Source organism: Callithrix jacchus, chromosome 9, assembly GCF_049354715.1.
Source record: "Callithrix jacchus isolate 240 chromosome 9, calJac240_pri, whole genome shotgun sequence".
Taxonomy (NCBI): domain Eukaryota; kingdom Metazoa; phylum Chordata; class Mammalia; order Primates; family Cebidae; genus Callithrix; species Callithrix jacchus.
The window spans coordinates 53,060,490-53,075,775 of record NC_133510.1 but is presented as its reverse complement, the minus strand read 5'-3'; the positions used below and the strand labels follow the sequence as shown (position 1 = coordinate 53,075,775).

Here is a 15,286-nt window from a genome sequence, read left to right as displayed (position 1 = left end):
AGATGGGGTTTCATCATGTTGACCAGGATGGTCTCGATCTCTTGACCTCGTGATCCACCCACCTCCGCCTCCCAAAGTGCTGGGATTACAGGCTTGAGCCAACACGCCCAGCCGAGACCTTGATTTTTAAAGGGATAATTCTATAAACAAATGTTCTGGACAATTATAACTAAATGTCCTATCATAAGAGTATCTTTTATAGCTTTTTGAGGTTTTTTATATTGGCACAGCCAGAATTATATTTCAAGTTAACCATTAATAACATAACTTACCTTGAAGAATCCTGACAGGCACAAAATCCACAAAAAAGCAAACAGCCTATAAAAATAAAAGTTTAGTAATTTAGAATATTGTTCCTTACAAAAAAAACTTTGTAAACCCATTTAACACTTTCTGAAAAAAACATATCCATCCAGACGTTTTGCCAAAGAATAACTAAAATGTAAGAATTTGTAAACATACAATGAATATAATGCCCATTTTGGATTTTTAAAAAAGAAATTTAAAAAACAGCTATTTCTTCAACATTTGTCTTTATGGTTTACAAACCTAATTAACGGTATAATTTGTGAAGTTTTTAATTGGAGCACAAAATACAGATAGCAGAAATATTACAAATATTTTAATTTGGAGATTTACAAAAACTTTTAGAAAATACATAAACAAATGAAATATGACTATACTTTTAAGCCAAGTAATAACAAGTTATTCTGTGAACATGCATATCTATTAAAGTTCACGATGTAATTTCCATTTTATTCTTATTATAGAATTCAATCAATGGACATATCTGACACTGCTATAATTCTATGAGTTACAATTCAGTTATTATATAGAGAGAGTATAAATTATATGAGAAATGACATCTAAGAAGTCAGTCTTTTGTTATCAAATATAGGGCATATCAGCTGCTTCAGGTCACAAGGAATTACAGAGACCAAATTTATCCTCCCTCTTTAAATAAAACCAGACAAAATATATGAAACAACAGTTTTTAGACACTAGACAGCAAATAGCACAGGACAGGAGTTCCTGAGATAAAGGATACAAAGAAAGTGAAGTCTATATTTGCCCTAGCTACAGTTTCCAGGCCACCATGTAGGGATAAGAACCCATACAAACATTTATGGTCTCCTCTGAGTTGAGCAGACAAGAATTCTGAGGTCAGGAAAGCCAAGGTGGCTAGAATTTGTAGGGCAGAGTACCAGAAAAAAGAGAACTATCTACCAAGAGTGAGCACTCTGGTGTATGCAAAGGGTTCTCCCAGAGTCTATAGCTAAGATCTCCAAAGCTCCTGTACCACGGGGTAAGGGAAAGGTGGTATTAAGAACTTAAAGCATCCAAGATATTACCCTACTTGCAGGCTAACAAGTTAGTCTGGCACAGTCTCATGAATACATCAAGCTCCTAGGTCTGAGGATAAAGGACAGTTCATAGTAGTAACAGTAGTATCAGCATTTTAATGACAGAGCCCAGTTTTTATAGGGTGATGCCAAGAAGGCAACATGACACCTACACACATGGTGGGTTGTGTTACAAGATAGAAACTTTGAATTTAGGAAAGCAAGTCTCTATTACAATGTAAAGTAAACATGGTTGCCCTCTGCTCCAGCGAGCACTATTTCTATCTTCCCAGGCTGTTCACTATTGAAAAAAAAAAAAACAAACTTAAAAAGATTGTCTGGAAGGGCAGTCAGCACATCATTCACAGGACATTCAGAAATACATGAGACCCATGAAAAATCCTCTCCATTCTTGTAGGCTTCTAATAAGACATTAGGATAGGGCTGCCAGAGGTCTCTGGACATTAATTTACTCCGTTATTCACTAACTGGATAAGATCCTACATTTAAGCCTGATCAGACACTATTGACAATACATATTAAAACAGATATCTTTTCTCCTCTACGACATCCAAGTTGAAACCTGACACTAAAACTTAGGCTCCCTGGTTAAGCAACATGTTCCCCCCAGGGACCTAAATGTACACACACTAAAAGGGTTATTTAGAGTCACAGGCTCCATTTGGTAAGCTCTTGGTAAGAAATTCAGCCTAAGACTTGTCAGTTTATAATAGCATTCTCTATACATACTGTAACAGGTAAAGATTTGAAAGTTATGTCCTACAAATAATCTGCCTAAGTAGTTACTCCACCCTACTTTGACTTACATCTCATTAAATATTTAAACATCAAAGACAGCAAACTTTCTAAGAATATAGTTAAGATAAGCCATGGATATAGTGCTGATTTTGCCATTCTAACAACTCCATCTATAGGAGTGACAAATAAATCCTATCCTCTTCCTTCTCAACAAGAAGCACAGAATAAGAAGTAACCTACAAACAGTGATGTCCCAGTAAACTGACTTTCTGGGAAAGAAAATGAGCCCTGATTTGTAGTGCTTCCTAATTTCAGTGGTGTACATACATCCTCCATGGCCTATTTTAAGCTTCCAACAGTTTAACAACTGGCAAGTTTAAATCATAACTGGCAAGATGCCTCTTACAAGCTGGCACAAGCCAATTCGAGCATACCAATGACCAGTTGCCATAGTTATCATATGTAGTTCTGAGATTTCATTCCTTTTGTGGCAAAATTACTACAGGATAATAATGATGTTGTAAAAACATCACAGCTTTAAGTCAATCTATGAAGCACTGCCACCACTGCCGATACTACCATACATTTAACACATATTTCTTTAGTCCCTACTATATCCCATAAACAAGTCAGAAGGAACAGCCTATAAATTTTGAAGAAAATATTTTCAAATAAAATCTTTTCCCTCAGTCTTTATATCCCATTTTGGCACTTAACTTCCACAACCACTTAGGCTTTGACGGTTCACAGTAAAGTAGTTTTATTTAAAATGCAATAAAGTGTTACTCTTAAGTAGCTGAATCTATGGCATACTGACTAAAGCGTTAATTATTATTAGGATTTTGCTGGAGAGTCATTATATGGCAATATCCAGTAACAGATAGCAGTACATGTGATTCAGTGGAGAACAAAAGCAGAAGTGAAGTGTTAAGGTTTTAAGTGAGTATACTGTGATCAAGTTTCCATTTTCCTATCACCCAGCTGCTTGGTGGTAAAGACGCTGGAAACTGCTAAGACTGGAGAATAGAGAGACTGGTTGTAGTAATACAGCTAAGAGACAATTTTGAAAGAGTTCTGTTTCCAGATTACAGTAAACAAGAACTATTTCAGACTAATTACCACCCCTGTCCCACCCTGAAAAACTACTAACATGATGCATAAAAGAGAAAAGAAAGAATACCTTCTTAAAAATACCAAATAACTGTCAAGATAGAATGGAATTACTAAGTCAAAATCTAGGTAAAAATGGAAACCCAAAGAAGTAATCATGGTATAGCTGAATTTACCCAACTACAAGAAAAGTCATCAATGCACTAAATAGGTAAATTGAGGGGTGGGGGTAGAGAATAACTATCCCTGGGAAATTGCCACCACAAGCTATCCCTTTTTGGATTTGTAGTCTAAATGAGTAACATCTGGGTGGTTGGGAAAGCATCATAAGCCATGAATTTAGTTTCAAGTAGACCCAATTCAATAGTTTTCCCAGATGCCAGGAGAAAACCCAATTACTGTAGGGAAAACTGCACCTTCAACTGAGGCCTCAAAGAAATTCAAAAAATAATTTTTCAAGGACAGTTACACAGTCAAAAATAACCGAACACACAAAGAAAATACTGTAATTATCAGAAATGGCACACACACACACACACACACACACACACACTTAGAAATATCTGGTCTCAGATCTATATGATCATTGTAATGCCATTTGTATCAATAAATGTAAAGTTATTGTGAAGAGGCTGAACTATAAAGCAAGTTTATCAGAAAAGGATTTGAAAGATGATACTGGAATGAATGAAAGGGAAGGAACAGTTTGAGACTGAGTCGGAAGAGGAAGTAGAACAAACTTTTCATCATATGTGTCACACAAATATATATGAAACATCCTTCCAAAAAAGGAAAAGGAAATAGAAAATATTACCTCTCCCTAAATCAAACTCCATTCTAATAAAACTGTTTTAAGTATTCTGCACAATTGTCAGCGTCGGCTAACCAACTGTACTTTATCTCTATAGAGACTTCTGGTGTTCTGGATTACCAGAATAAAAGGGGTGAGGGAGGAAAGAGTGTTTAGCAAGAGCAGACTTTTGTAAATAGCGTTGTAACAGGAAAAAGAAAAAGAAGACTATGTGCCAACAGGAAGCCACTGTGAGCTTAGAAAAGAGTCCATGCATTCCTACCAGGTGAGGGCAACACAGTACCATAATCCTAATATAAAAAGGATCAGTCTGTATATTTGTTTGAAGAAGAAAAAGGTTTTAAATTCATGCAGACCCTTTCAATATCTGTACTCATTACAGTGCTTTTTCCACAAAGATGTGGATGGTCTTGGTAAGATTTATGCTAAGACAGACTGAAATTTCAGTAAATTCCATAATGTTCATAAAGCATACAAGCTTAAACTCTCTGGAAAGCTGATTTAAAAAAAAATCACTTCCCTTTCACTACAGAAGAGAAGCAAGTAACTCAAAGCCACGTTCCATTTCTGTGTATGTTCTGGGAGAATAAGGCCTGGCCCTAGTATTCAAAGAGATGATCTCTTATTACCCTCCATTTTAAAAGACAGTACCCAAAGATAACAGTGTAGCACTTTCCTCAAAACCACCTATAATAATCAAAGACATCTATTATATCCAAGAATATATATAACTTACCCTGCTCCTAATTTGCTGAAATCCCTCTTAGCTTGCAAAGTATACATAGTCAAACCAAAAAATACTCCAGTAGTCAGTATGTAAGCTTGCAGAATAATATGTACATCATAGAAAGTAACTGTAAAATGAAAACACTGATTAACATGCATATAAACATGCTCAATATAAAACAGCTTTTTCTGGCATTTTACAGAAATGCTTCATTTTCTCCTGTGCTTTATGCCAACAAAAACAATTATGAAAATGTTTCTTATCCATCCTTGAATACATGGGTACAATGAAACCACATCCAAAATGCAATTAACAGTCTCCAAAAAATTCATTCATACGAAATTGGGGGGTCACATTATTACCAAATTAATGAAATGACTAGAAAGCTCTTACGCCTGTAGACAGGAGTTTTAGGGATATGGTAGAGTGATTCTCGCCTATCTCTGTCCCAGTCGCAGTTTACCACCATCTGTGGTAATTGTCCACTGTGGTTTCAATGTCAGTAGGGATGATTCTGGGTTTCCTGCCAGACTGGGAATTTCTGGACAGTAGCAGCAATTCCAGCAATCACCTGGTTACACTTTTTTTTCTTGCCCAAATCAAGGCAATTGGGCAAGAAAAATATTGGGGCTGTCTAGGGTTGCCTACTATTCACTTACCCTTTAAAAGACAGAAATCAACCACTAACTGCTTTATATCTAATGTGTATTATCCTGGAGTACACTATTGTGGGGTTTACTGAATATATGCCAAATTCCTTTCTATGATTTTAGAATAACCATCCAGTCAATTATGGCTATTGTAATAAAACTTCTTAACATTTTAACAAATTGCAAAGTTATAACCTCTTGGAGGTTAACTGCTTAAGTAATTTTTAATTTTTCAGAGATTAATTATTCATTTTCTTGCTATCCCTAAATGCTACATGACTGGAATTTCTCTATTTATGCCATTACAGGATTAGGAGGTGAACAGGGAAAAGATAAGACATTAAGTCAATTTTGCTTCTTGTCAGTAATTTAAGTATACGATTAGGTTGAAAAGAAATTGCAATTTTTAAGGAAAATAATGTTCTCAGATTATCCCATCCATGTTTTTCTATCCCAAATTCCAATAATCCTGAAATGAATCTCTCTCCTATATTCTATGTACATAGTAGAGGCTGGAGAAGGGAGAGATGGATTTGATAATCTCAATAAGTAACATTAATAAGTAATTACATATTAATAAGTAACATTAATAATAAGTAAATATTAATAATACTGCCTATGTTGAGAAGCCACAATCCTATTTATTATTTATTACTATGTATTTATATTGATTATTTTAAAATGAGAGATTACAAAAAAATACAGATTAAACAAAACTGGCATAGACAAATTCAAAAACCTAATGACAAAATAGGAAGAGTTAAATATACTAACTTATTAACTACAGGATAAAAAACTTGCTGTTATTGAGAGTAATAATTAGCGCTGAACTTTTTGGTACTCAAGGTTAACTATTTGGAGACAATCAGAATTTTTATTCTTAATTTATTGAATTTTTCTACTTGAGATATTATATAGGGTACATCAAGTAATTATAACAGACATAGCCTTCAAACACGTTTAACATGAAATACAGAGCAAAAACAACCACTGTTTCTTGCAGTGCTGTTTGAAACAATATGAGGATATAACATGAAAGCACAGGCAAGTTAAAGGAGTTAAGCTCATATGATCAGAGTATATGGTTCAAAATACATGTTCTCAGTTACTTTAAGATACTTTTAAATTAGGGAAGAGATTAGCTATAGTTGTGTTATTTTTATGAATAAGTCAACAAATGAAATAATGTTCTCCATTCCTTTTATTTTTCTTTTCCACTTCTTCTAAGCTCAGTTGAAATAAGTAAAGGATAAATATCTAACTTTTGCTTATACTTTAGGAATTCTTCATCCTATGCTTTATTTCTGAAATATGATATTCCATGATGTTAGACTTCAGCCCCAAATACCTTTTTACCTGAAAGATTTATCTACATTAATAAGTTATTATAACATATAGAAGTGCAATTACGGCTTACCAACAACTGCCACAGTTAGAGCTTCCAATAGCGTCTAATGAAAAGAAACTGAAATTAATGACTGTAAAATTTACACTATCTCATGTACATTTTCTAATTTCTAGCAGCTTAATGTGATCCCATATGAATGATCTCATTGTAGCATCAAAGCAGCTCTGTGAAGTATATGGGGCAGTTAGTAAACCTACCATAATGAAAATGAGATCTCAATTTATTAAGTGAAAATATTTAGATTCTAATTGTGATAACAAGACTCTTTAAGCTCTAATCTCATATCTGTAACAGGAAGACTACAAATATAGAACATTCTACTTTTCTTACTCTGTAATATAAATAAAAACAAAATTGCAAATTATGTGCACATTTATAAAACCTCAATACCTCACAGAAACATAGGAAGAATAAAATATTTAGGTAGTACTTTGGTGTGGGAGTCTTGAAAGTATTTCCCAATATTCATTCTCTCTTTCTTCCCTAATAACAGAATTTTTACCTGGACACATGGCCGTTCAGATTTTATTGCATTTTTTTCAGTCTCCTTGGCAGCTAGGTCTGGCTATGTAATGATATTCTAGGCAATTTAATGTGACTAAGACAGGTATACAACTTCTGGATTGTGCTCTAAAAGCAAAGACTTGCTCTCCCTTTTCTCTTCTCATTTGTTTGTATTAATAACTGAATGCTTTGTGGATATGGGAGTTATCTATCATATACCACGCAACTCTCTAGGAATGCCTTGACCATAGCAGAAACGTGGGCCCTTGTTACCTTCACTAAGTTGTCATTCAAATTTTTACATGAGAAATAAACTATCTTGTTTAAGCCACTGTTATTTTGTCACTGTTTAAGCCATGTCAGAAGTAGCAGAACCCATAACCTAAATAAAAGACTTGGTGTTAATGAGTCTTGTCCTCTAGCCTCTCTTTCCCCTTAATTACAGTGTTTTTATTTTGTCTTATATGCTTACTCTGGATAGATTTTATCAACCATCTGATAGACCATATCACAAAGACAAAGTCAGAAATAACGGCAGTGGCTGTATAATCATAATCCTGGTAGAAGCATCCCCTGTACTCCACCATACCTGATATCAGGAAAACCATCTGTACCAGAGCAAAAATGGTATTAGAAATTGTACACAGACATGGAGGCAATGGGACTGCTGTCATATATATATATTTTTTTCGAGACGGAGTTTCGCTCTTGTTACCCAGGCTGGAGTGCAATGGCGCGATCTCGGCTCACCGCAACCTCCGCCTCCTGGGTTCAGGCAATTCTCCTGCCTCAGCCTCCTGAGTAGCTGGGATTACAGGCACGCGCCACCATGCCCAGCTAATTTTTTGTATTTTTTTTAGTAGAGGCAGGGTTTCACCATGTTGACCAGGATGGTCTCGATCCATCCGCCTCAGCCTCCCAAAGTGCTGGGATTACAGGCTTGAGCCACAGCGCCCGGCCTGCTGTCATATTTTAATGATTATAGTAGTGCCAGTAAAAGGGTAGCAAAAGATAGAAATTTTTTTCTGGACTGGCACAGTGGCTCACTCACACCTGTAATCCCAGTACTCTGAGAGGCTAAGGCAGGTGGATTGTTTGAGTCCAGGAGTTTGAGACCAGCCTAGGTAATACAGCAAAACCCCATCTCTACTAAAAATACAAATAATTAGCTAGGCCTGGTGACATGTACCTGTATTCCCAGCTACTCAGGAGGCTGGAAGGTGGGAGGATCACTTAAGGCCAGGAGGCAGAGGTTGTAGTGAGAGCCAAGATCATGCCACTGCACTCCAGCCTGGGCGACAGAGACCCTGTCTCCAAAAAAAAACGAAAAAAGAGGAGAAAGTTTGGCGGGGTAGCATGCAACATGATTACACTATATTCTTGCTATTTGTGACAAGATTTTAGGAAAGAAATCCCACCCACATTCAAGTATCTGAAGGAAACAGGATGGTATAAATAGGCATAAACAAGAGTAAAGATAAGACTAGGAAAATATGATAATGCCCCCTTTAAAACATATATACACATGCTTCTCAAGTTATAATGGGGTTACATGCTAATACACCCACTATAAGTTGAAAATATCACAAGTCGAAAATACAGCCCAGAGTGTCTTTGGTTAAAGAATCACCAATGCTTAAAGTCTGAAGTTTCATGGTTGCATATTGCTTTGACACCATCATAAAACCGAAAAATCTTAAGTTGAATGATTTTAAGTCAAGGAATATCTATCTATCTATCTATCTATCTATCTATCTATCTATCTATCTATCTATCTATCTATCTAATCTGCCTGTGTGTGTGTGTGTGTGTCTATGCATACACACACTCCTACTACCTTCTTTCTTATTCTGCTCTAGCAGGACCAAAAAACCCTAATGTTAAAGATCCCTGAGTAATTTGAGGAAATGTATTTTACATACTTATTTGTTAAACCATTTTTAGCTATGGGCATGATGAATACATTTAACATTCAGTGACTATCTTGCCTATAAGCATTTGGTTGATGCTTTTCTAGTGGGACCTCTCCCTGCTAGGCAAAAGTTGACCCACACCCTCTTCCCACATAGAAATCAGTCTTTCTGAGAGAAGGCTATATGGAGATGTTAAGAGGAATTCTATATGGCCTTCTTTCTTTTTATACTTCCTGTCTCCTGAGACATAGCTGACTGGGCCAGGAGTTGGCTCTGATGCAATGTCTGGCAACCCATATATTGATTAACAACCTACAATGTGACCTGTGCCAACAACCAAGTATACCAATCAGATTCATTCTCTCTCTCTCCTTCCTTACTTTTCCTTCCTTCCTCCCTCCCTTCCTCCACCACCTTACCTTTCTTTTTGAGACAGGGTCTCACTCCATCACTAAGGCTGGAGGGCAGTGGTGCAATCTCAGCTCACTTCAACCTCCACCTCCCGGTTCAAATGATCCTCCTGCCTCAGCCATAACATCTAGCTAATTTTTGTATTTTTTACAGAGACAATATATCGCTATGTTGCCTGGACTCCTCTGGAACTCCTCGACTCAAGCAGTACACCTGCCCCAGCCTCTCAAAGTGCGGGGATCACAGGCATGAGCCACCACGCCCAGCCCAGATTCTTTCTGACCCAGGAATCTGAACTCAGAGATTGAAGCAATGGCAGTGGGAGCTTAAGCTAAATTACTCTATAGGGGCAAAAATTAATTATCTTTAATTTATATATGACCCATTGTTTGGGAAACGGAAAACAATGTGTAAGGACAACTGAGGTAGAGAAGAGATGTAATAGAACAAGGGAGAGGAGAACACAAACTCTTGTAACTGAATTTCCTATGATATCATCATTTCTAGAACCTTCCTCCAGTTATCCAGTTCATCTTCCTTGAAGAAGATTTGGGTTGGTGGGTTCTCACACGCTTACATCCTTAAACTCTTTGTTATTTGCAATAACTTGAGTTAGGACTGACAATCTTGCAAACAAAAAAGCTTCAAGTTTAAATGAATAATCTTTCCTATAATTGAAACCTGCAAAGTCATCAGCTTTTCTTTATCATTTTAACACAAACTCATTATCAGAATTCACAAACTTTTTTAAAGCATTTTAATATAATTAATAACTTTTTCACTCGTATTTGACAAGTATTCTTTTTTGTCTGAAATGGGGTCTCACTCTGTCATCCAGGCTAGAATGCAGTCATGTGATCTCAGCTCACTGGAGCCTCCACCCCCCGGAAACCCCACCTCCATTTAAGTGATCCTCCCACCTCAGCCTCCCGGGTGCTGGGACTACAGGTGCACACTATCAAGCAAGGCTAATTTTTGTATTTTTTTGTAGAGATGGGATCTCACTATGTTGCCCAGGCTGGTCTCAAACTCCTGGACTCCAGTGATTCACATGCCTTAGCCTCCCAGAGTGCTGGGATTACAGGCATGAGCCACTATGCCCAGCCAAGTATTCTTAATATTAGTTTGGAATGTTTTGAAGTAAGTTTTTAGGTTAAAATATAGTCATACTGGATATGAGAAGAGGCAAAATAATTTTTTAAATATGTAACTGGAGCCTTATCCAGTTATTCTAGTCATATTCTAAGACTGAATTTTCATAAGTGGTAGTTTGGGTTTTAATTTTCACAAATATCTCAATATATATGACTCTTAAAGTTGGGTTCTCCCAAGTATAATTTTGAAAAAGTTAGTAGTGCACATAATTTGAGCAAAATGGTTCTTCAAAAGGCCAGAGGGGTAAGATAATAACACAGAAGAGTTTTAATCATAACAAATTTAAATTCTATGAAATTAAAGCCACAAATTTCCCCCCCCGCAAAAAAAATCACAGAATATTAGAGGTAGAGGTTTCACAAGGATTTATCTATTTTAATATTCTCATTTTACATATGAAAAAACGTAGGCACAGAAAGGCTAAATGCCTTGCCAAGTGTCACATAATCAGATAGCAGCAAAGCCAGGTCCTCTGATTCCAATTCAGTATTTTTTCCACTACATGTTAATATTAATAGAATAACCGTTGAAACTAATAAACTGTTAAAAGTTTTAAAAGACTATCAAATTACAAGTAATTTCCTAAAGTACTCTAAAAAAACTCATTAATATTTTTCTGCCATTGTTATACATGTATTATATATGTATTTAATTAAATAAGAATATTCAAAACTCAGGAATAATTGTTAAAGAAATAGAGAAAGTCAAAGTACTCACAAATCCAAAAAGCAGGTACAGGTTAAGAGGATACTTATGTCTGTTTAAATTCAATGCAAAAATCAAACCCAGAGATCCAAGGGCAAACAGCAAAATTAAGGCAGGACTGAAAGACATAATATTAAGTGTTTCAAGTTAAAAAAATAGCATGAGCAGTATTATCCAGTTTAATAACATTTATCTAATTTGTATGTTTATGAAAGTATAGGAGAAAAAATCTGGAATGAGCCACACCAAACTATCAAATTATTTTACATCTGGAAAATTTGAGGGGTACAAAGTAGAAAGGAGCCTCAGGACAAAGAAAAGAATCCAAAATGAATGGAGGAGACTTTTCCTTTTTACTGTATAAACTTCTATCATATGAATAATGTTTGCAATTATTATACTAATATTAGACAATAAAGAAATTAAATAATAACAACTACTATTTTAGGGTATTTGCCATATGGCTGTAATTTAAATTAAATAATTATACCTTAAACAGCAAAATAATAGTTCAAGACTCCACTTTGGTGAAGGCGAAAGGAAAAGAAATTCTCTACTTCTATGAAAATATTCATTAGGTCTCCTTTCCTTTAATATAGCAAAACTGTATTATTTTTAGCAATGGAAATAATTATGTTGGAGGTCAGACTTTAATCAGGAATGAATCACATGGCAGTCTTTTGAAAACTTCTTGGTGAAATTATCCTAGTCATGAGCGAAAACTAAAGTGAATGCATATTTATTTTTCAAGCACTGTCTTAGGCTTTGAGCACAGGGACTATAGTCTAATAAAGTTTGTAAAAATTAAGATGTTTAAAAATGGCATGCAGTAAAAATTCTTAATACTATTCCAGGAGATGAGGGTCTACTGAAGCTAAAAAGTTCACAGGTAAATACCATGCTGTGGAATATTTTTCTTTATCAAAAACACAACTAATCAGGCTTGTAAGAGTTAGTTAATGAACTTTTTTATATTTTAACCTCAAAAGTTAATAAAGTGGATTTTGTTTATAATATGCCTTTTTGATCATATGCAATGTCTGAAAATGATTCATTATCATCTCATTACCTTACCTGTCATGTACAAATGTCCGTATAGATTCAAAGTATAAAAAAACTGTTGAAGCCATTGTAGTTAAGAGAACTTGCAGAGAAAGGATGCTGTAGACTTTTCTTAGAAAGGCTAAAAGAGGAAAAAAAGATATATATGATTATTTTCTTAAGCATTTATCATAGAAGAGTAAAATCAAATTTCCTCTTTAAAAAATTAAGTTTTTTACATGTATTCTTTCCTAATTTTCATCCTGATAATGTAATCTGCAACTAAAACTAGGCAAGACTACAAAGCTTCCAAAATAATTTAAAAATTTTAAGAGATAGCTAAACTTCCCTCTAAAAAGCATGAGCCTAAAAAAATTAGTGGGCCAGAATGTAAATGTTTTCATCAAAATGGAAAATGTATTAAATGCCTAGTTGTACACAACAGCATACAACATATCAAAAGACTAAAAGCAGAACATTTTAAAAGAATGATTGTATCTTGAATCTGAAAAGGAAAAATAGAAAGCATATAAACATAAGGTTTTTTAAAATCTTAATTTCCAAAAAGTAAAAATGTTTTCCCCAACTGAAACTTATCCTTAAAAGGCAAATAACATATAAACTTACTTTTACTCATCTATTATAATTTCTCCTTTATAGTACCCCTGCCTCCAGTTTCTATACAATAGAAAATTCTTACTTTCATATTTTGTTATCGATACCCAGAAATCACCTCTAAGAATTAACAATTAAATGCTTGTTATTAAAGTCTTCTGACATACAGTGATGCAGATAATACAATGAACTTCCAAGAACTCACTATCACCTTCAGAAATAAAACATTAGTAACACTTCCCACCTTCTCTCTCTGATATCCCTCTCCCCTCATACTTCTGGCTAACCAGAAATCATCTTTCAAGGTTCAGCCTTTTTCAGTCCCCCATTCTGAATTAGATGTTTCTCCTTCATGCTCCTGAGGAACCCTAAACATATCCCAATCACTTTATGACTGATAAATCTACTTGTCCTTCACCCCCATGAAAGTGTAAAGACCAAAAGCTCCCTAACAATCGGGAACAAGCCGATTATTTCCATACTCTTACCACTCAGCCTAGTGGATAGCACTGAATAAACAGTGGTTATATTTTATTTGCTTTTAAATAAATTTTTATTGAATTAATGAAGGGTGAATTTTACTAGTCAGGGAAAAGAAAAAGTAACATTCTGAAATGAAACAGAATAGTGGAACCACTACTTCGAGCACTATCCTTAGGCAGGCAATAAAAATCACGTTGAATGACTCTTACCCAACGAAAGAAAATGTGATGTTGTCTCTTGCCTATCATGGCAATGCTCATGGTAAATGAACATTATGGTGGATATTCCTTTTGAAAAATATTCCTACTAAAGACCTTGGTTTCCCAAAGAAGGGTGAAGTGCTTTGATGGCATGTCAGCCAATTATCAAGTTAATAAAAATAAAATAAATCTTTCACAAGAATAAGGGAATTTCCATGAATACTAAGGATTTAATCATCAAAATGCCCAAATATTAAATCTAAATTAATTTTTCCCTCTGGCACTCTTTCCAAAATCTAGTGAGTTTTTCCTAATGTCTTAAACAGATTTTATTTGACATATAATTTAACCAGTGACTCACAAGAACCCTGAGTGTCCATTGTATTTTGGCCTAGAGATGAATAGTGCTCAACTCCACAGCAGATCTATGACTTACTTTCTTACTTTCTTACAGGCCCTGATATCTGCATGGTCTGGGAGGTCATTTCTATCTTTTTTCATAAAAGCAGAGTAAAGAATATACTACTGGCATGGACAATGTTATCTGGGCTATCTTTCTACAAACTTAATTATTAAACCAAAGGTCAAGCCATTACACCTGCAAGGGATATTCTGGACTATGGAAAAAAAAAATCATATTCTTTACACTATAGCCTCCATGTCCTGGACTCAAGCCATCCTCTAGCCTCAGCCTCCCAAGTAGCTGGGAATACAGGCCCACAACACCACACCAAGATGTGTGTGTGTGTGTGTGTGTGTGTGTGTGTGTGTAAAAGAGAGAGAGAGAAAGAGACAGGGTCTCACTTTGCCCCAGGCTTAAGTGCAGTGGTGTGATCACAGTTCATGGCAACCCCAACTCCAGGGCTCATGCAATTCTCCTACCAGCCTCCCCAGTAGCTAGGACTACAGGCACCTGCCACTACGCCCAGCTAATTTTTTTCTATATTTTGTAGAGATGGGGTTTCATCACGTTGCCAGGCCAGTCTTGAACTCCTGGGCTCAAGCGATCCACCCACCTTGGCCTCCCAAAGTGTTGGGATTACAGGCATCAGACACTCTGACTGGCCCTGGAATGTATTCTTTATTTTCGACACCCTATTATGTACCTCATGCAACTCAAAGCCAATCCATATGGTATATATTCTCAATTAAGCAGTGAAAATTAATGTTATTTCTTACCATTTTGTAAAACTGTCTACAGCTCAAAACACTGTGCACATTAAGATCTAATGTTTATTTGCATATGTGTGTATGCACACAAGTACATATGAAATAAAAGACTAGAAAAATATATATTAAGGTGTTTGTATTCTCTGAACAGTAATACTAAAGATAATTTTCATGTTCAGTTATCTGCTAATCTGTGTTTTTTAGATACTAGCAATATGTATTACTATTGCAATTAAAAACATTTTAAGGAAACTTGTGCTAAGCCTTTAAATTCATACTAA

At 35.4% G+C, this 15,286-nt stretch overlaps 1 protein-coding gene across 6 annotated transcripts in view; it reads right to left on the bottom strand.

Annotated features, from left to right (window-relative positions):
- The window catches only part of TMBIM4 (transmembrane BAX inhibitor motif containing 4), a 30,311-nt gene that overhangs the window by 1,867 nt on the left and 13,158 nt on the right, over positions 1-15,286 (bottom strand). For all 6 annotated transcript variants that reach the window (XM_002752719.6, XM_035256184.3, XM_078338046.1 and 3 more), the window contains 5 exons: positions 12,571-12,679; positions 11,509-11,614; positions 6,818-6,851; positions 4,760-4,877; positions 273-318 (listed from right to left, as the gene is read on the bottom strand). In XM_002752719.6, the coding sequence (XP_002752765.4) occupies positions 273-318; positions 4,760-4,877; positions 6,818-6,851; positions 11,509-11,614; positions 12,571-12,679 (413 nt within the window). The remainder of the gene's footprint in view (positions 1-272; positions 319-4,759; positions 4,878-6,817; positions 6,852-11,508; positions 11,615-12,570; positions 12,680-15,286) is intronic.